The 27,124-nt window shown below is 41.2% G+C and overlaps 1 protein-coding gene across 2 annotated transcripts in view; it reads left to right on the top strand.

Annotated features, from left to right (window-relative positions):
- Window positions 1-18,633, top strand: part of GIT1 (GIT ArfGAP 1) — a 203,758-nt gene extending 185,125 nt beyond the window's left edge. The window contains exons 16-20 of one of the 2 annotated variants that reach the window (XM_040338558.1): window positions 2,208-2,297; window positions 5,954-6,030; window positions 9,987-10,169; window positions 10,946-11,009; window positions 14,305-18,633. In XM_040338558.1, the coding sequence (XP_040194492.1) occupies window positions 2,208-2,297; window positions 5,954-6,030; window positions 9,987-10,169; window positions 10,946-11,009; window positions 14,305-14,517 (627 nt within the window). In that variant the 3' untranslated portion in view covers window positions 14,518-18,633. The remainder of the gene's footprint in view (window positions 1-2,207; window positions 2,298-5,953; window positions 6,031-9,986; window positions 10,170-10,945; window positions 11,010-14,304) is intronic. The other variant, XM_040338559.1, reaches the window with a different exon arrangement.
- The last annotated feature ends 8,491 nt before the right edge of the window (window positions 18,634-27,124 follow it).

Below are 27,124 nucleotides of genomic sequence, written 5' to 3'. Positions count from 1 at the left end.
GGAGACAATGTACCTGTTACATACACTGACAGAAAACCTGATGGACTACAAACCTCTTGTGTATGGGTACTTTTTTTTTTTTTGCATCTGTGTACTGGACATTACTTCTGTATGCTATATTGTACTGCCATGTTCCAAAGTTCTGTTTTATTGCCCGCCTCTTACCAGTGTTAGTACTAGCTCATTAGTATACTTGGTACAAAATATATATATATATATATATATATATATATATATATATATATATATATATATATATATATATACCACATTTTTTTAAGTACTCATTAGTATGCCATAGTACACCCAAGCTGTCTTATCCGTGTATACTGATTACCGTTGATGTAGACAGGTGATTGTACTCTTTACTGAGGCAATGCGCTAGTGACAAGCAGGGGACACACAGATTTGAGATCATAAATTTTGTTGCAATATGTATTTTTTATTTAGTCTTTTTAGTTTTATATTTTTAAATTCGAACATGATAATGTAAATAGTCTCATCAATGTATGTGTTTTCTTAATAGTTTCTATGTATATTTTCTAACTACATATATACATTGGGATAGTTCTTTTTCACAGTGGGGTTGATTTACTAAAACTGGAAAATGCAAAATATGGTACAGCTGTGCATGGTAGCCAATCAACTTAAAAAAAAAAAAAATGCACATCTTTTTGCAGGTAACTGTGCATTTATAATTGTTTCTACTGGTGCTTGAAAACCATTGCTGATCGCGGGTGCCATGCAGGACTTCTGCAGACTTCTCTGTGTACCTGTCTGCTCGTATTTCTCGGGGGTGGCATAGATGGACCTAAAACAGGTTTAGCTGCTTAGTTATTGTGGCACACACTACTCTCACCAGCTTAGTTAATTCCCCTTATTGTGTGCACAATTTCTCTCCTGGCAAATTTTGCCTTAAGCCTAGTCCACACTACTATTTTTTTTTTTTTTCCTTTTCTTTTTTTTTCGTTCAACCCAGCAGGGCTGGATGGAAAAAAAAAATCTGACAGCTCAGGTCAGAGCCGCTGTACTATCTGATGTTAGTATAGCGATCTCCCCTGCTGTTCTGACAGGGAGACAGCCCCCTGCCGGAACACTCTGGTCAGGCCCTTTTTTTGGTTATGCCCCTTTAACAGAAACCGGTGAATGGCTGGTTTCTGTTGGACCGGCTGCAGTACATATGGGCCGAATTCAATAGAAACTGGTCGAAGCCGCCCGACATTCAGCCCATGTATTAGGCTTTAGAGTGCAATTGTCAAAACATCTGACGCCACAATCCACCAACATGGTAAGTTAACCTGTGTTTTGCTTAGAGGGCAAAGCCACAGACTTGCTTAATTATGTACCCTACATTTGCACATACCCTACCATTTCACTCGGCTACCTGGAGCAAGGAGAATTGCCCCATACTTACAGGTGCGGGAAGCATGTGACTCACTCTACTTCCTGCCATGATACAATGCTGAGTGTGTGAGCAGGCATTTGCCATATGCCAGCTCTGTACTAAGGGAGAGGAGACTTGGCGCTTGCAAAACAATGCTAATCCCTGCTCCAGCAGGTGAATAAATTGATGAAGGAGCGAAGGCATGTTAAATGTAAGAACTCGGGATGTGATATTAAAATAAACCTGATATTTTGCCCTGCATTGACTTCCTACAAATAGCAGATGGCCATTGGGTGTGCATGCACAACCCTGCCACCAAGATCTCTATACAAAAAAAAAAAGGATTTTTGAGTCCAGAAACCTTGCATTATTCACATTTCCTGCAAGTGGGTGCTTTTCAGCAAATTGTAGATCTTTGAAAACAGTACCGTGGCATTCAACTGAATAATTTTTTTCAAGTGTGCTAATATTAAATCTATATCATAGTGTACTACTGCAGGAACTCACCTGCTTGTAAACAAACTAGAATGTCCTGTTTAAGACTGACATTGTCTGTGATCTGAGAATACGGAATGGTCTTTATTCCATGTCTTCACCAAACATGAGCATGAATTGGTTCCCTTGTCATTACAGCCACCCTGTGTTTGTCCCGTGTACTTTTTTATATATGCACAGAGCTGTCTACTGTATATTGGTGAAGGTGTCTTTGTTCTATGTTAGTATGCTAGACATGTACATTGACTGTAGCATGTAGTTTTGTTATTGAGTATCTGTGTTCTTGTCGTGTGTGTGCATGCTGCCTTACAATCCCCTTCTGTTTTAGATCCGGAAAGGCATCTCTGCCTCTTCTGTGCCCTTCCCCCCTCTGTCCTCCCCTCTGTTCTCTGGACCTCCGGACAATACCCGGAACATGGTGATGTACCCCCCTCCTTTGTATTGTAAATTACTAATGATGGGAATCCTTTATACATGCATATAGTGTTTTATTTAAAAAAATTTAAGCAGGTTTTCTCTTCTCCTTCTTACTTTGACATATTTGAGATCCATGTATGTTTACTGCTTTACTTGGTAACAGGTTTGTATTTTTACACAGCTATTCCTGTGATATACACGTCTGCTAGTTAGTAAGATTGCTCCACTTAGCTCCTGCTCACTAGATGAAAGTGATGCTGCTCATCCCCTGCCCATTAGAAAGGGTGGAGGCAGAGAGGTGACACCGGAAGCTGAGTAGCTAGACTGGTAACTTCATGTACCCTGGTACTGGCTGTACAGTGTGGAAAAGGTGTGTATATCTCAAGATTAGCTGTACTGGTTTACTATTGGATTTAGCATTAACCATAGATGTATTCCTTAAGTTTTTTTTGTAATAGCCACCCAGCATAAATGAATTAATGTTTAGCCATATTGAGTATAATGAATTGCATTGTTTCCAGGGTGACTATCACTCCTAGTCTATGTGGCTGCTGTCTGTAATACTGTGACTATACCACCCTGTCCAAACTTTTAATCTTATTGTAGTGATTTCACGATTGCGACATCCATCTTTCACAAGCACCATATATTTTTTTTCTTTAATCTGTTTTTAAACCAGGACAGCATTTTAGTAGATGAATCTATCCTACAAACCCTCCTAAATATACATTTTCTAATTGTTTATAAGCTGCTAATGTAGGGATTGGGTGGAAGGAAGTTCACTTGGTGGTTGTCCAAGAGTGTGATCTGTGTTCAAGGACCTTTACTCTTTAAAGTGACCATATCACCCCCACAACTGTTTATTTACTGCGTTGTCTACTTTTCAGTTTGTTTAGGCCGCTTTCACACTGGGGTGGGGGCAGCGTCGGCTGCCAATTTCGCGGCGATATTCAGCCGCTAGCGGGGCGGTTTTACCCCCGCTAGCGGCCGAGAAAATGTTAAACACTGCAAAGCGCCTCTGCAGAGGCGCATTGCCGGCGGTATAGCCCCGGTGTCCCATTGATTTCAATGGGAGGGAGCAGTATACACACCGCTCCAAAAATACGGCTAGCAGGACTTTTTTTACACCGTCCTGCTAGTGCACCGCTCCCGTGTAAAAGCCCTCGGGGCTTTCACACTGGAGACAGACACAGCGGCTGTTTAAGGGTCGGGTTTGCAGGCACTATTTTTAGCGCAATAGCGCCTGCAAAACGACCCAGTGTGAAAGGGGTCTTAGAGTTCTTTTTATTGAAACGCAGAGTAATGTGTCATAAATTTTAAAACCGAACATAACAGTAATTGCAGGTGCTGATCTAGAACCCCAGTGGGGTGATATTGCCACTAGACTTCTGGAGAAATATTACAACTTTGGGTATATGTCAGTGAGTTTAGTCACCAGCCATATCTTTGGGTTTGACTTGACCTTTTGAAATGTCCACCTAGTTAAATATTAGCAGTTTATGATTAAACCACAGCTGAGATAGGACATCTTTACCAATTAGGAGATGCAAGAGGAGGTGGGCCCAATCTTAAAGCGAAACTTCACCCAAAAGTTGAAGTCCCGGAAACAAAATAACAAACAATGGTATATTTACCTTCTCTGTGCAAAACCTTCGCACGGAGAAGGTAAATATACCATGTTTGTTATTTCTATATATTTTTTCCCCTTTACAATCGCCAAGATTCCTACATAAAGCCAATTGTTGCTCATTCTCTTGAAAGCAAAAATTTAAAAGAAAAGTAAATTCAAAATAAGGATATGGTAAAAAAAAAAAGCGTAAACGGAGACTGCATAAAGCAGAGCTCTGCCCAAAAGAAGCTCTGCTTGTTTAGCCATCCCACCACTCCCCCCTCCGCTGCCGCATTTGACACCTTCCAGGGAGGGAGCATGAACCGGATTTTTACTTCCGGCCTGACCGCTGTCGCCATTTTTTTGCTGCTCCCCTTCGCCGATTTCCCCCCATAGCAAACCACTTGCTTTGGGGGCACTTGTGCGTGTTCGCTTCCAAGCTTGCTATGGACACACCTCGGCCCTACTCCCTCCTCACTGGCTGTGAAACCGCTGCTGTGTCTGAGCCAATGAGGAGGAAGAGAGATGCTGCTATCATGCACATTGCTGGCTCAGATCAGGCACCTATAAGAGAAGGGGGGCTGCTCTTAGAAGGTTTGTGTACCCTAATGCAGAGAATGCATTAAGATACAAAAAACTTCTACCTTTAGTGTGTAACATAAGGTCAGTGACTATAAAACAGTGATGGCGAACCTTGGCACCCCAGATGTTTTGGAACTACATTTCCCATGATGCTCATGCACTCTGTGGTGTAGTTGAGCATCATGGGAAATGTAGTTCCAAAACATCTGGGGTGCCAAGGTTCGCCATCACTGCTATAAAACTTTAGGTGACCTCTGACCCCTGACACATCCTGGTGTCAAGCTTGGGCAGAGAGAGTAAAGAATCAAAACATCTGGTGGTCTTCACAAAAAAGATACAGCTTAACCGCACATCACAGGACATAGAGGACTTCATATTCATGACTACTGGGGCTATTCTGACATCTTCAGATGAAGGTACACTGGCCAAAAAAAAAAAAAAAAAAACGGAAACCCTGCACAGGTATAACACCTCCCAGCTAAGCTAAGCCTCAGTTTTTATTTAGTGTCCTTGGGTGATGGATGGGACTACTGCTCTTTCTCTTAAGATCTGCCTTCAATGGCTTATTTTGCAATTTTTTGGTAGAGGTGGGCCTCACCCAGATCAGTCGCTAAGGCTTGATGGTCAAGAGCGGGGACAGCGATCTCCAGGGTACTGTGTATTCAGTGACTGCACTGGCAGGGTGCTCTACAGGTCCAGGGTAGCTATCCCTCTGGAGAATATTTATGCTCACAGTTCTGAGCTCTCAAGGGTCTTCTCTTCCTACATTAAGTTATACCAAGTAGATGTGCACGGGTTTTGAAGGCTGCCTTTGTAGTGGAGTTTACCAACATTCTGTTTATAGGTTTTGGGCGTGGTGGCCTTGGTGCTGTGTTGCTCACACCTCATGGTCAGTATTCAGTATCCCAAAAAGTCATGAATATGAAGTCTTTTGTGTCCTGTGATGTACAAAATCAAGATTTTTGGTTTACCTGTCTGTTCCTCATTGCTTGCTACAACTGGAAAGAGTTTATGCCCGGGTGGGGATTTCTTGCCCCCCCCCTTTTTTTATTTTATTGGCCTGTGTCCATTCACCTGAAGGTGGCAGCAGAACCTAAGCAGTAATGAATATGAAGCACTCTGTGTCCTGTAAAAGTACTTCAAGAAAAGGATTTGGAAAGGTAAACCAAAAAACCTAATATATATTTTTTCAAACAAACCATTGTTTCTGAGATTCAAAAACTGGTGTAGATTGTACATTAAAATTACTAAACTCCAGAGTTAGACACATGCAGCCTGTGACTAATAGCCTAAGCTCTGTTCCTGTGTGCTGTCTGTCTGTAGACCATCTGTATATAATGCATACAGTGATTTTATTAAAGTGGTTGTAAATCAGGATTATGTACATAAGAAACATGAAATTTGGGAAATGGTCTTGTGCATGGATAGTGAGGAAGGGAGTAATTAACATGTTTTCTTTTCTACAGCCTGCCAAGGCAGATCGGCATGGCAGTGGAGCAGACAGTGACTATGACAATACCCAGACTACAGAAACTAGTAGCGGGTAAGTACTTGCCTAAAGGCACCACCTTTCTGAGCATCTTATGCTGTATAAGGATTACAATTAAAGTAATAATTGGCACTTTTGCACTGGTTAAAATCCCCCCACTAGTATTTCTGCACAAGCAGTATGCTGTAACATTTGGACAGTGGATCAATCTGCTACGCGGAGGTGATTTTATAGGGTGGTTGCCATTGTCCAAATTATATTTTTTGATGGCTTTCTCTATACTATCCATAGTATTTTCTCTGGCAGCTCTCCCCCTACTGTCTTTATTGCTTTTCTACTAGCTACACTATATTCTTGGGCAATTCTCCCCCTGCTATTCTACCAGCTCTCCTCCACTGTCTATTCCCTAGCATCTGCATTCCCTAGCATCTCATCCCGCAACGTGCACATTATGCTCACAGTGCTGTCCCTCTACTTCCCACATTTTGCTTCCCTTGGCTTCTTTCCATCAACTGTCCACATTTTAGTATCTCTCCAACCACTGTCCACACTATGCAGGAACAAAACTTGTTTCTGGACAGCCGCACTCTGAACAAGTTGTAGCCTTTATTAAAAAAAAGGACAGCACTACAAGTCACAGCAACCTAAAATAAAACCCGATTGCTGATACGTTTCGCACTGAAACTAGTGCTTAGTCAACTAAGCACTAGTTTTAGTGCGAAACGCGTCAGGGTCGGGTTTTATTTTATGTTGCTGTGACTTGTAGTGCTGTCCTTTTTTTTTTTTTAATAAAGGCTACAACTTGTTCAAAGTGCGGCTGTCCAGAGACAATTTTTGTTCCTGCTTTGCTAAGTGTATTGCCTGCACCTGAGTTGTCTGCAACCAGGGATATTCATCTGGGTTCCCACCTGGAGCGGCTACTCCCTTTCCACTGTCCACACTATGTTCTATGACAGGAAGAAGTGGCAGTTCATCAATGAACTCCCGCCCTAATCCATGAATATTTCCCTGTCTGCCTCCTCTCTGTTCATCTCCCAGTCCCTGAATAGTTCCTACTAAAGCTAGCTATAGATGCATTGAAATTTGTTCGGTTCTGTCTTTTCAATCGCTCCTGCATAGAGAGTGAGCTGGTGGGAGGGTTTCAGGGGGTGTAGGATGATCATTGGTTGTTATATTTTGATATTTTATAACTTGTTACTAATTGATTTTTAATTTGTGTACTTTGGCAGATGTATCCCAGATCTTTACTGTATGTCCATTTTTTTCTATTGGGAAACCTATAATAAGATTGTAAGAAATTTGGTCCGTTCCCTCCACTCCACAACATTGCTCTGGTCTCACGCTCTTCCCTATGACTTTCCCACAGTGGGCTCCCACTCTCTCTCCACTACAATCATTGTCCCCTACAAGATAGATTTTACACTTGACCAATTAATACCATTTTCTTTTCAGTATAAACTAATCCATTATGAAAGGGCACACGTTTTCTAGTTAATCAATTGTGGCCAACACCTTAAAAAAATAACCATAATATTTAGGCTCCATGCACACTAAAGCTAAAAAAAAGCTATAAAAAAAACGCCAGTAGCTTTGCAGGGAGCCTTTCAACGTTTTTTAGCGTTTTTGCAACAGCTTTAATCAGCGTTTTTCAGTGTAGCTTTTTTTTTTTTACTTTTTTTTTTAATGGATAAAAAAACGTTTTTTAAGCGTTTTTGGCGTTTTGCATTTTAGTGTTTTTTCCCACCAAAAAACGGCACTTTGAATGCAAATTTCGGGCGTTCAGAAAAAAGACAATAAACTCCAAAGCTCATTAACACAACAAAAAGCTCAGGTGTGCATGGGCACATAGGCTAACATAGAGTTCAGTTTATGGGCTTTAAAAAAAAAAAAGCCATAACGCCAATAAACTACAGTTTATCAGCTTCAGTGTGCATGGAGCCTAAGGGAGTGTGTGGTACTCTCCGATCATCCTCCTTCCCGCACAGTTCCCTGGTTGCATTTGTCAGCAAATTTATTTTGTATCACGAGAAGCTGTAGTTGCTCCTGTGTAGATTGACACTTGCAAGAGCAGCATCTGCAGTGTTTGGAAAAATTCAGATGTAACAACATTTTTACTGCTATATTGTAATTGTCATTCATTTGTAGGAGATCAGAGATGACATTTGCTCTGCATATGATGTCCGTTAAAGCATTATTGCAATTAAAAAATACAAATGTGTTTACCATTAGTAGTTCAACTTTTTGTTGTAATTTCTTTTTGTTCCTTTTAATAAGAATTGTGGGTTTTCTTTCACTTTCAAAAATTTGGGTCTACATACAGCAAGCAGTGCCGTATTTCATCAGGAGTACAACTTTCCTTCTACTGCCAGATTTTAAGAGAAACAGTCTTGGCTCATCTCCGCCATGTATTTTTTCAGTGAATACAAGGTCTCCTCTGACTGGGTAAGGTGGAGATTATGGGGTCATCCACCCATGTCTCTGCCTCCAGTTAAAGAAAGCCTTGCATTTATTGATAAAAATGCCAGTCTTCTCCTAAATGACAGAGATGCACTACAACATACTCTCTATATCTGGCAGCTGAGGGGAAGTCACTAGTACTGCTGCTGGAATACGGCGCCACTTATTGCATGTAGCTAATGCTACTCCATTACAGAAGCCCAGGTAGCCAGACTGTTCTGGTATGTAAATAACCAATTTAAGCCAGGCACATTGTAAAAATGGCTATATTCTTATTATTTAAAGTGGTTGTAAATTAAAAAAAAAAAAAACCCTACAAAGCAATGGCATAATCATACTAGCATATTATGAAATGCTAACCTTGGAACAAAGCCCTCCAGTGTCACTGCTGAGAGCGCTGACATGTTCCCATGTCTTCCGAGTTCACAAGCTCCGACTATGTGATTGGCCAGAGCCACGATAATATCACTCCCATGGATGCGCATGGGAGCTGCCATTTTCGGCATTGGGCTCTGAAGGTCCGGCACGGTAAGACACCGATTATGTCATTGGCTGAATGCACTCTGAATATCTCCTAAACTGTGCAAATTTAAAAGATATTCACAGTACCTACAGGTAATCCGTATTATAGGCTTACCTGTAGACACAAGTGGTAGTATAGATTTTACTAACACTTTTTTTTTTTTTTTTTTTTTTTTTTATCTCTCTATTGATTTTTTTTTTTTCCTTTCCACATATACATTTCACATCTTATTTGTTAACTTACTCAAAAAAAATTCTTATGAAATCTTATTAAATAGAAAATCCTTTCATCACAATCACATAAAATACACTTATACATTTATACCTTTAACATCTTTCTTATCCATTTCATCTATTGGTGTGTTTCCATCTCACTTCCGTATCCCCCTACCCTGAAGCCGTCGTTTACTACCACTTTAAGATTATAATAAACAATGCTGCTTTGTAAAAGAAACATCATTTTTGTGTCATTAGAAGTGGAATGAATGGTATCATTTGAACTTTTACAGTAATTATGCAGCATGTTTGTTTCAATGTTGTGGCTTCTGTAGTTCATTGCTTACAATTCACAACAATTTCTTGAACAGAGCATTGATTCTAGTGATTTTATTATGTTTTTTCTTTTTTCCTCTTTTTTTTTTTTGGTACTTTTATTCTCTCTTAGAGCCCTGCATTGATGGGCTTTTGTTCATGTAATAACTGCCTCTCTCCTTATGCGACTACAGAGCACCATGAAGCCGGTTTAGAAGGAGTTCAACAGCTCAAAGCTCCTCAATACAGGACCTTAAAATTATTCTAGCAAGGCTGGATCAAAGTTTACATATATAGGCAAATTATTTGTGGGCATCATTTTCTAGTCACTTTTTAAATGTTCATCCTTGGCATTGGTTGCATTTTGGCTCTTTTGGGTGGTTTATAACCAATATCTGAACATTTTCTATGCAGAGAATGCTGTCCGCTATAAAGCGAGAATTATTGTCTTTCTGTAGTTCTAATATTTGTATCTTTGTGCATTCTGTTCATGCTTCCAGTATGGAAGGACGAAGGTTCCTGGATTTGTCTCGAGATGAGGATTTCCATGCAGATTCTGAGGACGTGGAGGTAGAATTGGACTCAACATTGCCCAGTACGGAGGATGTAATCCTGAGGACTGAACAAGTAACCAAAAACATTCAGGAGCTCCTCAGAGCTGCACAGGAGTTCAAGCATGACAGGTGAGTGTTGGAAACATCTAGACATGACATTGGGGCTCTGAACAGATTGCCAACATTTATATCTTCTCTTATATACCTGGAGATGTGACTATGGTGATTTGGTACCAGTTTATCTTGATGAGGATCTCCATTATTAGGAAAAATGAAAACAAAAAGTGATGTACAAAGTATAGTAGCCCACAGGAACCAATTGGAACTTTCCTTTTTCAAACAGATTTCAGTCAATTGAGCTGCTTTTTTTTTTTTTTTATACACTCCTTGAAAAAATGTAAGAAACAGAATATAATCAAGTTAAACTCCTGGGATATTGATCTGGTTAGTTATAATAATGGAAAAAGTATGTGATCCCCTGCTGATTTTGTAGGTTTGCCCACTGACAAATCAGTCTATAATGTTAATGCTAGGTTTATTTTAAGTGGGAGACAGAATAACAACAAAAATATCCAGAAACACATTTAAATAAAGTTATAAGTCATCAAAAGATGTGGCATCCTTTCGTTCCTAACACATTACCCAGTCCATATCAGTATCGATATCCAGTATGATATTTTTCCCCATTGAGATCTGATGTGTTTTCAAAGTGTTCCTTTAATTTTTTTGAGCAGTGTATTACCTTCTGCAATATGGCAGTCTCTGGTTTTGGGTGTTAAGACTTATATCGGTCTGAATAATTTCAGAAAAAAGCTCTTAGGATAGAGAAGTATATAGTGCAACTAAGTTTTGTTTCAATTTAATTGATGCCCTATATCCATAGCTGATGTTTTTCTTTCTTCCAGTTTTGTTCCTTGTTCTGAAAAGATTCACTCAGCAGTAACAGAAATGGCATCACTATTCCCAAAGGTAATTTCTACATTTCTAGTTGAAAGCTATCTTGGCAAACTCCTAGATACCAGATGGTTGTTGTCAAGTCTTTTCTAGATTGGCAGGATCAGATGGCATGTCAGAAGTCTATACTGTAGGGTATTACAGTCCTCTGGGCAGCAGTTGTCATCTGATTTGGAAATGTACAGCTAAATTGTTTCCTTTAGATAAGAGCATCCTTGACCAATGTGTCAACATGAGCACATAGACATTCAACCTTCTCAGTCTATCTAGGAGAAAAGATATTAAGGCAAGTCAGTCTGCAAGTGTCTGACTGGAGAGTGTACTATCTTTTGTTACAGATTTTTTTCAATGAAACCTTTAGGGCCAGTTCACACTAGATGCAGTTCCGTTTGCTTTTTCTACACAAAATGCATGCAGAGTGTTTTTCATGTATTCCGATGGTTCTAGTTCACACCGTGCAGTCAGTTTCTGCACCAGAAACTGACTGCATGGTGTGAACTAGAGCCATTTGAATACATGAAAAACACTGTGCATGCAATTTTAGTGCAGAAAAAAGAGCACAAAACTGCATCTGGTGTGAACTGGCCCTAAAGGTTTTATTGAAAAAAATCTGTAACAAAAGATGGTACACGGCATACATGGCGTTCCAGCATCTACTCGATACAGAGGTTATGCTGTCACTATTATAGTCCAAGAAAAGCATAAGTCATCCAGTGATTATTCAGACTTCAATTCAGTGGATACATAGAAAGTAGTGAAGGCAATAAATACATCTTCCTCAAGAAGGTAAACCACATACCAATTAAAAAAAACATTGGGAAGGATGCCTCATAAAGTTTTTCCAGGCACCTGAAGGAATTGGGAACAGATTCAAAAGGGACACGTGGGAAGAGAGGAAGATGAAGGGAGAGTGCAGAGGAAGGAAGAAAGGGAGAGCGTGTGAAGGGAGAGGAACCTTAAACATACACTGAATCCATAAAATATATTTATAGCGCTTCACTTCCACATTTTATGTTACAGCCTTATTTTAGAATTGATTAAATTCATAATTTTTCTCCAAATTCTACAAACAATACCCCATAATGACCACGTAAAAGAAATTTGTTTTGAAATCTATGCAAATGTATTAAAAATGAATAAAAAAAAAAAATTACATGTACATAAGTATTCCCAGCCTTTGCTCAATACTTTGTTGAAGCACCTTTGGCACTAATTAAAGCCCCAAGTTTTTTTGAGTATGATGCTACAAGCTTGACACACCTATTTTTGGGCAGTTTCTCCCATTCTAGTTTGCAGGACCTCTCAAGCTCCATCAGGTTGGATGGGGAGCGTTGGTGCACAGCCAATTCAGATGTCTCCAAAGATATTCAATCGGGTTCAAGTCTGGGCTCTGACTGGGCCACTCAAGAACATTCACAGAGCTGGCCCGTAGCCTCTCCTTGGTTATCTTGGCTGTGTGCTTAGGGTCATCCTGTTGGAAGATGAACCTTTGCCCCAGTCTGACGTCTAGAGCGCTGTTGAGCAGGTTTTCATCAAGGATGTCTCTGTACATTGCTACATTGCTCTTTCCCTCGATTCTGACTAGTCTCCCAGTTCCTGCCGCTGAAAAACATCCCCACAGCATAATGCTGCTACCACCATGATTCACTGTAGAGATGGTATTGGTCAGGTGATGCGCGGCGCCTGGTTTCTTCCAGACATGAGTTTGGCCATTCAGGCCAAAAAGTTGATGTAAACCCAATTCATGAAATTTGAGCTGGGCACATCGATTTGTAATGTTTTCTTTTTCTCTTCAAAGCACTAAGGTGTGTGGCATAATCCTGCTCTGTTTTTCTGTTATCATAACTTCTGACAAGTTCTCCGACACAGGAGATAAAAGCAGCCTGAATTTTGTGTCGGTTGGGTGCTACAAATTAGCAGAAAGTTGCTTTACTCACAAGGCAACTCTGAAAGTGTCTGCCTATCTGGAGGCGGGTGTGTGCCTTTTTTTTCAATGAGTTGTCTCCCACTGTAATCCAATTGCAGGATGAGGAAGTGAAAATTCTAACACAATGTGCACTTTCTAAACAGTAGATAAAGCTGAAGATGGCAGATATACATGTAAAACTTATGTAGGGAGATTTGTCATCTCTGTGTATCATCTGAGGCTGTTCACTTCACTGGGTATATGTCAGGGTTTTCATCCACTTTAATCTTTGTTACACCAGACCAGAGAATTTAGTTTCTCATGGTCTGAGAGTCCTTCAGGTGCCTTTTGGCAAACGCCTGGCGGGCTGTCGTGCCTTTTTTTTTATTGAGGGGTGGCTGGCATCTGGCCAATCTACTGTACAGGCCTGATTGGTGGTGTGCTACAAAGAGAAGGTTCTCCTGTTTACAGAGAAACGCTGGAGCTCTGTCGGAGTGGCCATCGGGTTCTTGGTCACCTCCCTGACTTAAGGCTCTTCTCCCCTGATCGCTCAGTTTGGCCAGGTGGTCCGCTCTAGGTAGAGTTCTGGTGATTCCAACCTTCTTCTGTTCCAGGATGATGGAGGCCACTGTGCTCATTGGGACCTTCAATGCTGCAGAAAATGTTCTGTACCCTTCCCCAGGTCTGTGACTCAATACGATCCCCTCTCAGAGGTCTACAGACAATTCTTTGGACTTCATGGCCTGGTTTGTGCTTGGATATGCACTGTTAACTGTGGGACCTTATATAGACAGGTGTGTGCCTTTCCAAATCATGTCCTGTCAACTGAATTTACCACTGGTGAACTCCAGTCAAGTTGTAGAAACATCTCAAGGATGATCAGTGGAAATGGGGTGTCATGGCATGTGATGTGATTTTTTTTGTATTTTATTTTTATTCAATTTGGATGGATTTCAAACAAACTTCTTTCACATCGTCATTACGGGGTATTTTTTGTAGAATTTTGAGGAAAATGTATTTAATACATTTTGGAATAAGGCTGTAACATAACAAAATGTGGAAAAAGTGAAGAGCTGTGAATGCACTGTAAAATGCAACTCTATCAGAAGTGATCATGGTTGCATCAAGGCAGCAAAAGAGGGCCAACATCTGATCCCCATGCGTCTATCCAAACGGAACAGATCTTATCACATTTTTGGGGGCAATTCCTATTAATGCCAGGCTGCTTAGATTGGGCAAAACTTCAACGCTTCCTCAAATTGCTAAAGATTGTTCGTCTATATGTCTTAAGCTCTGGCATAACTTACTGTAGAAGTCAAAAGTTATTGCATTAATCGATTAGTTCCAATATATTGTGTGCTTGGCAATAGTTTGACTGATTTTTATGTTTTTTTCCTTTGTTAGAAGCCAGCACTGGAGACGGTACGGTCTTCCTTGAAATTGCTCAACGCCAGCGCTTACCGGCTGCAAAGTGAATGCCGCAAGACTGTGCCGCCAGAGCCTGGGGCCTCTGTGGACTACCAGCTTCTGACACAGCAGGTCATCCAGTGCGCTTACGACATTGCCAAGGCTGCCAAACAGCTGGTCACTATCACCACCCGGGAGAAGAAGCAGTGACCTTTGTGTGGACTGAACATCTTGTGTCCTTCACTAGAGGGCACATTTTCTTTTGTAATGTCGTAGCTGCCAAGACTTCCATAAGACACCGAGGACTCTCCATAACCTTGGATGAGACTGAGGCGTCTACACTCCTGGCAACCAACGTGAGAGTTGCACTTCAGGCAACCAAATGTTAAATCTTCAGTCCCCCTCATCAGCAACATAATGTAGACATGCCCTGCCTTTTTACTTTCTTGACTTGTAGAGCGTATTCATTTCCAAAACACTGCACACATGTACATATGTGTGTATAAACCATATATAGTTACTTTTAAAACGTGTGTGGTTGTAGGAATTGTCTTGTGGTAGGAGGGTCAGTCACACTTCTTGTGATTGTTATCTATGGGAGAGAAGCATAAAGGCTCATAGCATATGAGCTCAGCCAAATGTGTTTTACTATATAATGTTTACATAATGGATCCATGGGTTTTGAGCTCACTGGATTATAAAGCACAATGATATCTGGTCCATGGATGGTAAGGGTGATGTGTACATGATACTTTTGCTCCCAACGGTAGCTAGATGTTACATCTACAAAAAAAAAACATTTCTATGGCGTAATTAAGGACGGAATCCATCATGAGATAATTTATGCATATTCAGAAAACTGTTGTTATTGCCGTATTTACCCCTTTGCACTGCAGGATGTATCATAGTGCTTCAATTATTTGTAAATAAAAAAAATGGCCGATCTGCAGCTCACAACACATACACTGAATTATATTCAGATATACAAAGTAATATATTGTGCAGATTTCAGGGCTATGACTAAGCTATTTGCAGGGATTTCATCTCTGCCTGGCCTACTGCTTTTTTGTTTTTTTGTTGGCTAGGGGGACTGTGATAGACTGTACATCTCAGAGCAACATGATAAATAAGGCGCCTGTCATTCACAGCTGTGTTCATGTACCCCATAGCTTAGAGTGGATGTAATTATCAAGTGTAATCTGCTGCATGCTATGGGGCAGCGCAAACTGAACACTTTGACACATTACCATCCTACTTGGTGTCAGCCAGTCCCTGTGCTACATTGCTGTGTGTGAAAGGGTGTTTGTGAATAAACGAATGTGGCCAACCTAGACTTACACTGGAAACTATGTATATATATGTATGTACACATATATATAATATATTATAAACATCTCTTTTTGTTATTGGGCTGGTAAGGTGCTTAATGTAGAAGACTGTTTAAGTATTTGGTCTGTAACCACTTAAAGCTCATTTTAAAAGCAGGCTGCTGCCTAAAGTGGAATTCCAGCTAAACTTAAATCTACTCCCACCCCCATTCTAAGTCCATTCAATCTATGCTGTAAAAGAAAAGATGTGTATACTTAAATATTCAGAACCCGCTCTGGTCACATGATCAAGCCACAGCCACAGCGCCAGCTTCAGTGTAGAGGAGAGGCAGGAACAATGGCTGCATAACCTGGGTAATGACACCACCTAAAGGCTTACTGTGGGGCATCCGTTCTCCGCTGTCCCTCCTCTACACTGAAGCGGATGCTGGGACTCAATCCTGACTGGAGCAGAGGGCTTCAGAATAGGTAAGTATAGGCATTTCTTCCTTCAGGGTACAAAGAATAGTCTTAGAATGGGGTTGGAAGTAGGTTTAAGCTTTATTAGCATTTGTATGATTTGGAATTCTACTTTATATGGCCTAAACACTGAGAATGCTGGAAAAGAACATTCTGCAAGCAAAATGCTTATATTCCACAAAGTAGCACAGCGCCGTTGGGTCTAGCCTGCAATGGCAATATTAGCAAGGAGTTTCTCCTTTTAGTGAATTTTAAATAAAATGACTTAGTCCTGTGTTTACTACATGTGTGCAGTAAATGTCACAAGTCTTTAGTCTTCCTGAGCTCTCCTCCATTCTTTGCACTGAACTTTTCTTTGTGCTCCCTGACCTTGCAGAGAGGGATGCTCCATAGATCTGCGACATGCCTTGATTGTGATTTTGCAAGATACTAAGAAGTATCCAGCTCCGTCAATAAACTAGTGCATTGTGCACTAACCAATTGCATCCAAGATGGTTACTTCAAGTTACTGCACTTTATACACTGCTGTTTGCCTTTTAATTAAATGCAAAACTACATGTATTCCTGTAACAAAGTGAATCTGTCAAGCAGCAGTGAAATATCTCTTTGAGAAGCCTCAGGTTTAAGTTGTACTTCTTGGGCAGCATATGCATATATCTGATGACACATGTGCCTGTAGGGTCATTGAAATTATTTGAAGCTATGTATTTATAGCTGTAGCCTCAGAATATACATTTTACTTAATGTTTTGTCTTTGCAGAGCTGCCTTGGTGCAAAGTAGCTATAAAAATAGATTTTCTCAAAGCATGCCCAAAACACTTGCATTACAATGACTAGGCCTACTCATTAGTGCTCAGGCACTAGACCTTGCATTATAGGTTAGAAGGAGGTGTGCTTAATCTATACTGTTATGGAGACAAATCAGATGACCTATAGACGGTGCTGAATGGACTAAACCTGAAGCAAAAGGTATGTGCTGACAGCTCATACTGTTACCTACCTCCTAAAGTTGTAATAGTTTTGTTGCCCAAGTTCATTGAAAAGAAACTGAGAATGAAAACATGGGAGCTACCTTTACTGTCTTGTTTTAATAGTTCAAGCTCTGTGTATGTAATCTGACCTGGAACAAATATGTGAGACAGGATTTCAAACGTTCGTGACTGCACACCAGTTTCAGGACAGTGACTCGGGTAGTAATGCCAGAAGCTAAACAATGGCTTATTTTAAAGAATAATTCCAGGCATTGGTAATGGTATACACAGCTTGGACCAGTGAATTTATGTGTATACCATGCTTGGCTGATGACCCTGGAAGCTGAAAGTCCCTGAACAAGACACCACTACTTCTGTGATCTCTACTTGCTTCCAGGTCCCACGCTGCGTGGCTGTTCTCCTGCATTGTAAACACAGGTGATCACCTGTTTGTCATGGCTGCCATTCAGAGAATGCTTTGCATTTTCTGAATGAATGCAGAGCATTTTCTGATTGGACGAATTGAAGAGCGTGACATCATCACTCCACCCCATTCAATCAGAAAATTCCCTTTAAAAATTGCTATGTCGGCCATCCTCCTGTTCTCACAATGCATCAGACCAGCCACAAGTGGAGATCATTGTATTGGTGGTGTCTATGGATATAGTGATTTTCAGCTTCTAGGGGCATTAGCCAGGTATGGTGTATACTGTACAGAGTCTGAAAGCATGCAACTGTATAAAATACAGATGCCTGGAATTTTTTTAAAACAAGCTAGCAATGTTAACTCCACCATTTCTCTTTAAATTATGCCAAGTAATTGGAGAATGGCAGTTTCTATCTATGCTTTCTCAAACTGGTATTTTGCTTTACGACACATTCCCTATAAAGTCCTTAGAGTATGTGTAGCTAATATGTAGTGCTATTCTTCACACTATATAAATATAGCACTTCAATGACCACTGTTACATGTAGCCCTAAATGAGAAGCTTGGTGTGTATTTCTAATAGTACCCAACCTCCTCCCTAAGGACAGGTTAAAAATAAAAGACCTCAATGGTTTGAAGGTGGCACATTGCAACTTGTGGAATGTTTGCCACTATAGCCAGCGATTCACATTTCTTTTTTTTTTAGGGCTCCCTGGTTGAGCACTCCAGCTTTGGGTGAAACTGTGCCCCAATTATACAGATTGTATGCTCGTCTGCATCCAGTTCTGTGTGATACTGGCCTTAGACACCTAGTGGTGATACAGCTGAATAGTCTTTAGTGCGGTAAAATTGTATAAATAAATTGTTAGGCATTGTCTGTAAATCTCTTCTCCAATCCTATCTGCAGCTAGAACACCTCCCAACCTACTGACAGGTTGGGCATTTTTCATCATTCATCCTTTTTCCATTTTGCTGCTGGTTCTAAAGTTGCCTATCTGTAAATTCCAACTAGCAAGTTTTTGTTTTGAAGCTAAAAATGCCATACTCTGCTTATACTGTGGTCCTTGAGACCTCGGTGGTGGGTGTTCTATGTAAAAAGAATCGTAATGTACATTTGTATCAAATTAAACAACTAACACTCTTTTGCTTTGTGTCTGTTATTTCAACTCGCCTTCCATATTTAATATACTGTACAGTTGGAAGTATCCTAAAAGGGTTCATAAAAAACAATATATATTTTTTTTTAATTGTTAAGGGACTGGAACCTGTCCAGTTAGCATTATTGTCTGTGTCTTAGCTGAAAAAATGCATGTGTTTGGTGCACCCATTCTGATTCACATCCTGTTGTAAATACAGGACATCAATAAAAGCCTACCCAATTGGACACAGATAGCAAAAAGCAAACTTGACCAGGGTTTAAATAAATCCATACTTTTTTTATGGGGGGGGGGGGGAACCCTTTTGGCTTTAGATATACTTTCACCAAATACTGGTGTTATGGGAGAGCCAATATGTATTGAACCCCCCACATGTGTTTCACGTTCAGTAGGGTAGCCTTGTGTCAAGGTTCTGACTCCAAGTCAATACCACCATCAGCAACAAACTATTCCTGCAGCGAACCCACACAGGTGCCCCCGCAGCTTTCTATGGGGGCACTGGGAGGAGCTAGGATTGATGGCATTGGACCCGAGAAGAGGAGGTACGAGGGCTGCTCTTTGCAATTCAATGCAAAGCTTTACAATGACTTTAAATTACCTAAGGTCTCTCATGTCCTCCATGATGACCAGTGGTGAGATCTCTGAACTTGAGTTCTCAGCCCTGGTTCCCATCTGCTAAAATCTCAGCTGTGTGACCTCTTCAGTATTATACAACTTCCTGTCATAATCTTCTCCTTTGGGTATCAAAACTTTGATAAAATATAAATGGACCAAAGCACCAAAAGATGGTGAATCAGATACTTGAAAAATAACTTCATAAAAGTTTTGATACCATGAATAAAATAAATAATTGCATGGCTGGAGCAGCTGCAGTGTAAGTTTATATAAACAAATAATGGTAAAAGTGATAAACCCCGCTAAATGCTACATACAACAAAGTATTAAATGAGACACTATAAAACAATGGCTGGAAAAGTCCCCAGTGAAAAAGTGCTTGTGCTGTTGGAACAGTATTGGAGATCTCATACACAGTGATGTGATTTGAAATATGGATGAAAGATTCCGTGCTCCTTAAGTGCTTAAAGAGGGTGCCCAACTAATGGATGTGCACTCACCCTTGGGATTGGACCAACTATCGCTAGTTAGGTCAAATGCGTGTGTGGGGCAACCCCTGTATATATCCTCTGGACCAGTGGTTGGCTATAGTGGATAATTCTCATGTGGATAGATACAATAGAAAAAGCCTCATTGCGCAGTACCGTTTAAAATACTTTATTCCAAAAGATTAAAAGAAAGTATTCAACTCTCACATGTATGAATGCCTGATATCCTGGGACCTGGAGTGAACAGCAGGTAAAAATCATCCGTCGTCATCCATGAAGCCGCTGGTGCATGGCTAGTACTACAGTAAGAGTAATACCCTTAACCCCTGTCTCCCCCTCTTTTCACATTACAAACTTTAAAGAGGAGGTCCGGGAGAAGAAAAAAAAAATTAAAACCAGTAGCTACTGGCTTTTAATAAATGGACACTTACCTGTCCTGCTGTCCCTCGATGTTGGCATTAGGGTTCCCGGCGTGAAGCATGCGCGAGGCCCCGCTCCTCTCTCCCATTAGTCCGGCGGCCAGGGGAGGAGGAGAAGGGAGCCCCATCACGGCCGCGGTCAGACTCCCGGAAGTGCGAAAGGATACAAGTCAAAAACGGGTATCCTGTAGCCCCTCCCCCCGAAAGGTGGCAATTGTGGCACCAGAGGGGGGGGGGGGGGAATCCGATGAGTGGAAGTTTCACTTTAGAGTGAAGCTCCGCTTTAATTTCAACCCAAATGTTAGTTTGGAATGAACACAACCCTTAGTGCCAACATCCCTTAAAAGTGCTGCCAGCATCAAGAACACACAGTTCTGCACTTACAGCTTGATTCTGGTTATGGAAAATGTGACAGGGTGAATATGACCACTGCTGTTTAAGCCAGTGAAAGTTAAACTTATGGAAAGGAACTGAATTCTAGAATTCACATCAATATAAAGCCAAATATATATTTGAAAATTGGATTTTAGATACAGGATCAGAATTTTAGATAATTGGTTATGCAGCTGCCCTTTGGTTTTCCAGTGTCCAATCTCCCAAACTGGAAGGACATCCCTGATATAATACCTCCCTGACCCAGCAAACAATAAGGAGTGAATCATAAGAACAGAGGGGAGGGACTTTTAAAACTTTTCTTGGAGTACATTATAGAACACAAGTATGAAAATCCTAAATTACATTATAGGAGACCGAGTCGGAGTCTAAGACCCCCATACACACTATTAGATTTTCTGCAGATTTTTGTCTTCAGATTTGCCAAAACCATACTATATGATGTCAAACCTTAAGGCCGGAATCACACTAGTGCGTTGCTTTTTTGAGCTGCGTTGTCGTTGCAGATTTCTCTAGAGGGTGTTCTGCAGATCAACTGCGGTTTAGCTGCAGATCAGGTGCGAATTTGGAGACCTGGGAGAACTTCCGGGTGAGAGGAGAGTGGGGGAGAATTGTATTGAGCTGAATGAGAGAAACTCCTGCAGAGAACTGAACACATGTGCGAATTAGATGCGTACCCATAGAAGATAATGGGACTGAATTCGCACCTGAGCCGCACCGCAAGACATAAAAACCGCATGCGGTTTGGAGGCAATACGCAGTGCGAATGCATCGCACATATGTGAACCAGCCTCATTGAAAACAATGTATTTTGAAATGTCCTGCGAATTAGATGCGGTTTAAACCGCACTCAATTCGCATAGGTGTGAACCTAGCCTTAGAGTTTAAATTGTAGTGCAAGGGCCTGTCTGATTGTCTTCAGATTTACCAAAACATTGTATGCAATCTAATAGTGTGTATGGGGTCTTAGACCATGGGATGTCCAACTGATGGGTGGGCAAAACCGCAAACAAACACTGAGGCCCACCTAACAAGTAGGTCAAGGGAAGAGTTTGATAAAGAAGGGGATTATCCTGTATAATTTGGAGTTTATATTTTCATCAATCAACACATTAGCACAAAGTCACCAGGCATAAGCTCCAGCTGTTTCTTAAAATTGATCCAGGGTGCTGTGCCATGTTCAGGATTCTTACACTTGGAAAAGATGTCAGCGGATTGCGTCTTCTCCTATACTGAATGATCAGAATTTGATTGGGCACTTCTCTCCAAGAAGTGCAGAAGCAGAGATAAAACAGATAGACTCTTGGAGGGGGAGGATGAGGAGGCCTGCTTATGGTCCAAAGGAATCAATCACCCAGTCCCTGAGGACCCTCTATTGCAGGGATATGCAATTAGCGGATCTCCAGCTGTTGCAAAACTACAAGTCCCATCATGCCTCTGCCTCTGGGTGCCATGCTTGTGGCTGTCAGTCTTGCTATGCCTCATGGGACTTGTAGTTCTGCAACAGCTGGAGGTCCGCTAATTGCATATCACTGCTCTATTGGCTAGCCGTGAAGGATCAGGTTACATTTAAGACCTTTTGCCTCACTCACGAATGTACACAAGGAAAAGCCCTGCAATACCTGTGCGGGGAAAAAAAGCACTACACCCCAAGTCGCCCCTCTGGTCAACTAACCAGAACCTCCTCCACATTCCCAAGACCCGCTACGAACCAAAAGGCAAACAAAGATTTGCAGTCCAAGGACCCCGGCTATGGAACGCTCTACCCGCAGACATCTGTTTGGGAAAAAAACATCTGGCCTTCAGGAAGAAGCCTAAGACCCATCTCTTCTGAAGACACTGGCTGCAAAAGTGCCTTGAGGCGATTTAGTTTGCGTTATACAAGTTACTCATTGTAGCGCTATACAAGTTACTCATTCATTCATCTGAAAGTCATCCCACAAAGTCAGATGTTGTGGCTGAGAACTCCTCTCTAGATAAAGAGGGGGGAATCAGAAGTAGCTAGGGAGGCCTATTAGGGACAGTGGTCAGGGCTAGCAGAATTTTGACGCTGTGGAGGGGTGTTACCGATTCCCCCCCTAAAACGTTAGCTGAGCATGAGCGGGCAAGGCTTACTAACACCATTCCCTTTTGAGCCTATGATTGGCAATGTGTAGTGAGGGATATACAATACGGATACTCATGAACTTTACTGTGGAGCAGAAAAGGTTAACCATTCTGCGATCAGTGACTGTAGGCAATGGGATTGAAGCAATGAGGAAGGGTATGTAGGAGCAGCTGGTTCCCACACACGTACCATTAAAATGGTACTTGCATGCACACTGTGTCTCCCACATAGGACTGAAGCCCTAATTTATCACAGCAGGTTGAAATACCCCCAGCCAGCCAAGGGTGAATGTTAGGAACCACACCCCACACAGATTTTCTCCCTCCCAGTTGACCTACCACTTTAGGGGTTAGGAGAGGAAGGTTCCACAGAAGGATTGACCAGAGCCCTGGACCTACATGGCACCCTGCAGCTAAAGCATTTTAATGCGCTACTTGCCTAGGTGCCTGAAGGAATATTACAGCCCAGCCCTTTCCCTTGTCATGGGGTGGAGTCAGGGCTCAAGTCCTGCGGGAACGCATGGGAACGGAGTCCCTGCACTTTTTTCACAGCAAGAATGCCCGAGCCAATCCTTCACTAAGCGGCGATGCCCAGCTCGAGTCACTGTCAGGGGCAGGCGAACCTTAGTAATCCTTTGTTACTGGCCGCTTCCTGTATATGGATTCATCGGGTAGTGTGCGGGTATTCCGTCACTTCCTCAATGCCGCAATGTCTCCTGGGAGCTTTTGTCATTGTTCCCAGGAGACATTGCGGAGGTCTGCCGTGAGTTAGAAAGAACTTGCTTAAAAAAAAACATGTGGTTAAGTAACTATGCATATGAGCGTATCCATTTATTATTTTTTTTGGTGGGGGAGTGGATCTTGGGTGGGAGTTCCAACACTTTTTCTCCAGGACTTGATTCCTGGGTGGAGTCCATTACCTGTCTATGCTATTTAAACAGGTCTCCATTGGCAGTCAAAGAGCTCTGAGGAAGAGGGTATACCCCTCAAAACACATTGGCTTCTGCTTCTGTTATGATGTCATCTACACCTACCTTGAGTACTGTTCAAGGTGATTCTTGAAGCCGGTATCTGTCTTATGTTTGTTTTTAATGGAGCTTGGTTTATGAGTATATCCACTTATGTTTTATACAATAAATGATATCTTAGGTGAAGCACCACAGGGCTGGTGCACCCACTCTTTTTATTTATTTTTTTCCATATGTATTATCCAGTCACCTGAAAGTATCTGCAAATCACATTTTCTAATAGTTTGATCCTCTGATGTGCAACTGAGAAATGACATCTGATCCTACTACACATATTTAGGTTTTCAAAAAATATATATTTTTTTTAGTTATGTGTGCATATGACAGCTGTCAAACAATTTGAACCACAGATACTATATACATTATGTAAAAGAAAATGATGAGAATGATGCGCTTATTCAATAATGTGGCATAAAGCAATATACTCAAAGAATAAATATCCAAACATACAAATAAATAAATGTGAATAAAAGTCCAACTAATGCCCAATGGTAGGAATCAGTCCATATAAAGGTAAAAATCTTATAGAGATAACTTGATAGAAGAAAAAACTGACAAAACATCAATCCAAACATCGACTGTTAAATTTATGAATTGGTCGCTCACCTCCAACAATGACCCAAGGATCAAACAAGGCTCATCAGATAGTCAGATAAGGAATCCTGCTGATGGATCTGTAAAGGCATCCAGGTTTCAGGCGACGACAAAGAACTATGTCCAAAACTTGGCATCAAAACATCTTGGGTAATTCCATATATAGAGGAAACCGCTCCCTTCAAGGAATGACACTGCTTGTATAAATGGAGCTCAATGGAAACAAAGAACAGCCATAGTGCAATATTGCCAAATGAAAAGTACATTTATTTAGTAAAAGAAGCTGCTTACATCAAGGGTAAAAACCGCAGTAAAAAGCAATGGGAGTAGTGACACACTCGCCTCCTCAGCGCACTTCTGTAAAACACCACCGGAACTGACTTCACAAGGCTCGACTTAACACGTTGCATCACTGGTCACGTGACTTCCTCAGGGTTCACAACCTTAGTCCTCAAGTACCCCCAACATGCTATGTTTGCAGGTTTTATTTTATCTTGCACGGGTGCTTTAAATAAGAGTCAATGGCTTGATATTTTGGACAGCTATTTTATCTAAGAGAAATTCCCAAAACATGGCCTGTTGGGGGTACTTGAGGACTTAGGTAAAGAACCACTGGTCTATGGCACCTTTCTATCCCTTGGACTGAGAGGCAATGTTATCCATTCACACTGGCTTACAGAGAGAAGGCTGCCACCTGCTGGATATTTGATAACATGCCGCTTCTTCATTATACACAGTTTAAAAATTTGAGATTGATTATTATGTGTTATACTGAATTGATGGTGCAGGTTTATCTCTTTCTTATTTTTTTTACGAGGGGAAGAAAGGACATGAGGAGATAACAATTTACCAGACTAGTGCTACCTTGATCGCGTGAGACAGGCGGATGGGAAGCTCCAGCAACCCCAGAACTCTATTCCACTAAGCCAGGATCTCCCCACAAAGAGGTCTAGCGTTTTGTTGTGCATAAGGGAACGCTTCAAAGGAAGCCAACATGAGACCTAAAATTCTCATGCAAAACAAATTAATGCCATCCGTAAGGAAAGGAGGCAAAGAAGACCCCACTTATGACTTTTTTTTCTGAGTGAGAATAATCTTGGCTATGGACATGTCCAGATGGGGTCCAAATTACTCCACACTCAGAGATGGAGTCAAATTTGACTTGCACAGACTGATGATGCAGCCGAGGTCCTTGCTTTGTACACTGGTCCAAATCAGTTGGTGGGGGTGGATTTTGGTGTGGGGTTGTTTTTCAGGGGTTGGGCTTGGCGCGTTAGTTCCAGTAAAGGGAACACTTAAGCCATTAACATACCAAGACATTTTGGACAATTTCAAGCTCCCAACTTTGTGGGAACAGTTTGGGGATGGCCCCTTCTTATTCCAACATGACTGCGCACTAGTGCACAAAGCAAGGTACATAAAGACATGGATGAGCGAGTTTGAGGTGGAGGAACTTGACTGGCCGATTGAACACCTTTGGGATGAATTAGAGTGGTGACTGCGAGCCAGACCTTCCCGTCAAACATTAGTGCCTAACTTCACAAATGCTCTTCTGGTAGAATGGTCAAACATTCCCATAGACACACTTCTAAACCTTATAGACAGCCTTCCCAGAAGAGTTTATAGCTGTTATAGCTGCAAAGGGTGGGCCAACTCAATATTCAACCCTACAGGCTAAGGCTGAGATGTAAAGTAGATAGTGCAGCGCTAGAGGAAAAGTCCAAATAAAGATCATCCAGGTGATTCTCTTATAAGTGACTGACAATATGAGGCATGCAGGTGATATAGCGTGGGTTAGCAGGAGACCTCCACCAATAGTAACAATGGCCGCTCACCTCACTGATAATAAAAAATCGCTTTCCCATAAGGGTCAATCCCAGGCATGTAACAGCATAATCCAAGCAGGAAAGGAATACATCTCAGGTAATATCAGCATGGATGGCAGATCTCAAGTAATATCAGCATGGATAGCAGCCATGGAATCCGATGTAAGAAAAACAAAACATAGTGTTTCTCCGCAATAACCAATATAACATTTAATAGTGAAAATACACTTACATAAAAAGCACTATATCCAGTGCTAGGAATCAAATGCAAACAAAAACGCACACAGCATGGTCCGATAGATGGCAGCGGGTGACGTCACGTACTTCCCTACCGAACGTTGCGTCCCAAGGGCGGGACTTCTTCAGCGGATGTAGGGGAGAGGAAACGTGCACCCAGTTATATACATGTATGTTGCTATGGAAAGTAAGTAGCTACAATGCAGCATATGGACCAAAAAGGTCTCTAGCTACAGGGCAGTGTGTGGGACAAAAAGCTCACTGGCTACGGATCAGCATGCAGGACAAAAAGCACCGCAAAAAAACAGAAAGCAAATCACTTACTGCGGCGATCATACCTATTCAAATCTGTCAGCAGAAATATGCAAGGGGAGAGTGAATATTACTTAAAAGCCCCGGAATACATATGTTTAGCAAAGACAAAGAAAAAATATATAAATAAATAAATATATATATATATAAATATACCAAAGTCCCATTTAGAAAAAATGGAAGATGAAAAAACAGGGCTGCATAATCATGCAGACCAGTACAACACATGAGGTCAACCGCTGCAACCATCTGACAAGTAAAAACATAACATTAAAACAATATAAATACAAATATTAATTATGAACAATGTTATAAAAATATTTTGTTTAAAAAATATATGTATCTGAAAACGCATGTCAACGATCGGATAAAAACAATTGACATCAAAGTCCACATTAAAACAATGTAAATACAAATATTAATTATGGACAATGTTATAAAAATATTTTGTTTAAAA

This window comes from Rana temporaria, chromosome 2 (assembly GCF_905171775.1).
Source record: "Rana temporaria chromosome 2, aRanTem1.1, whole genome shotgun sequence".
NCBI lineage: Eukaryota > Metazoa > Chordata > Amphibia > Anura > Ranidae > Rana > Rana temporaria.
This window is presented reverse-complemented; position numbering and strand designations above follow the sequence as displayed.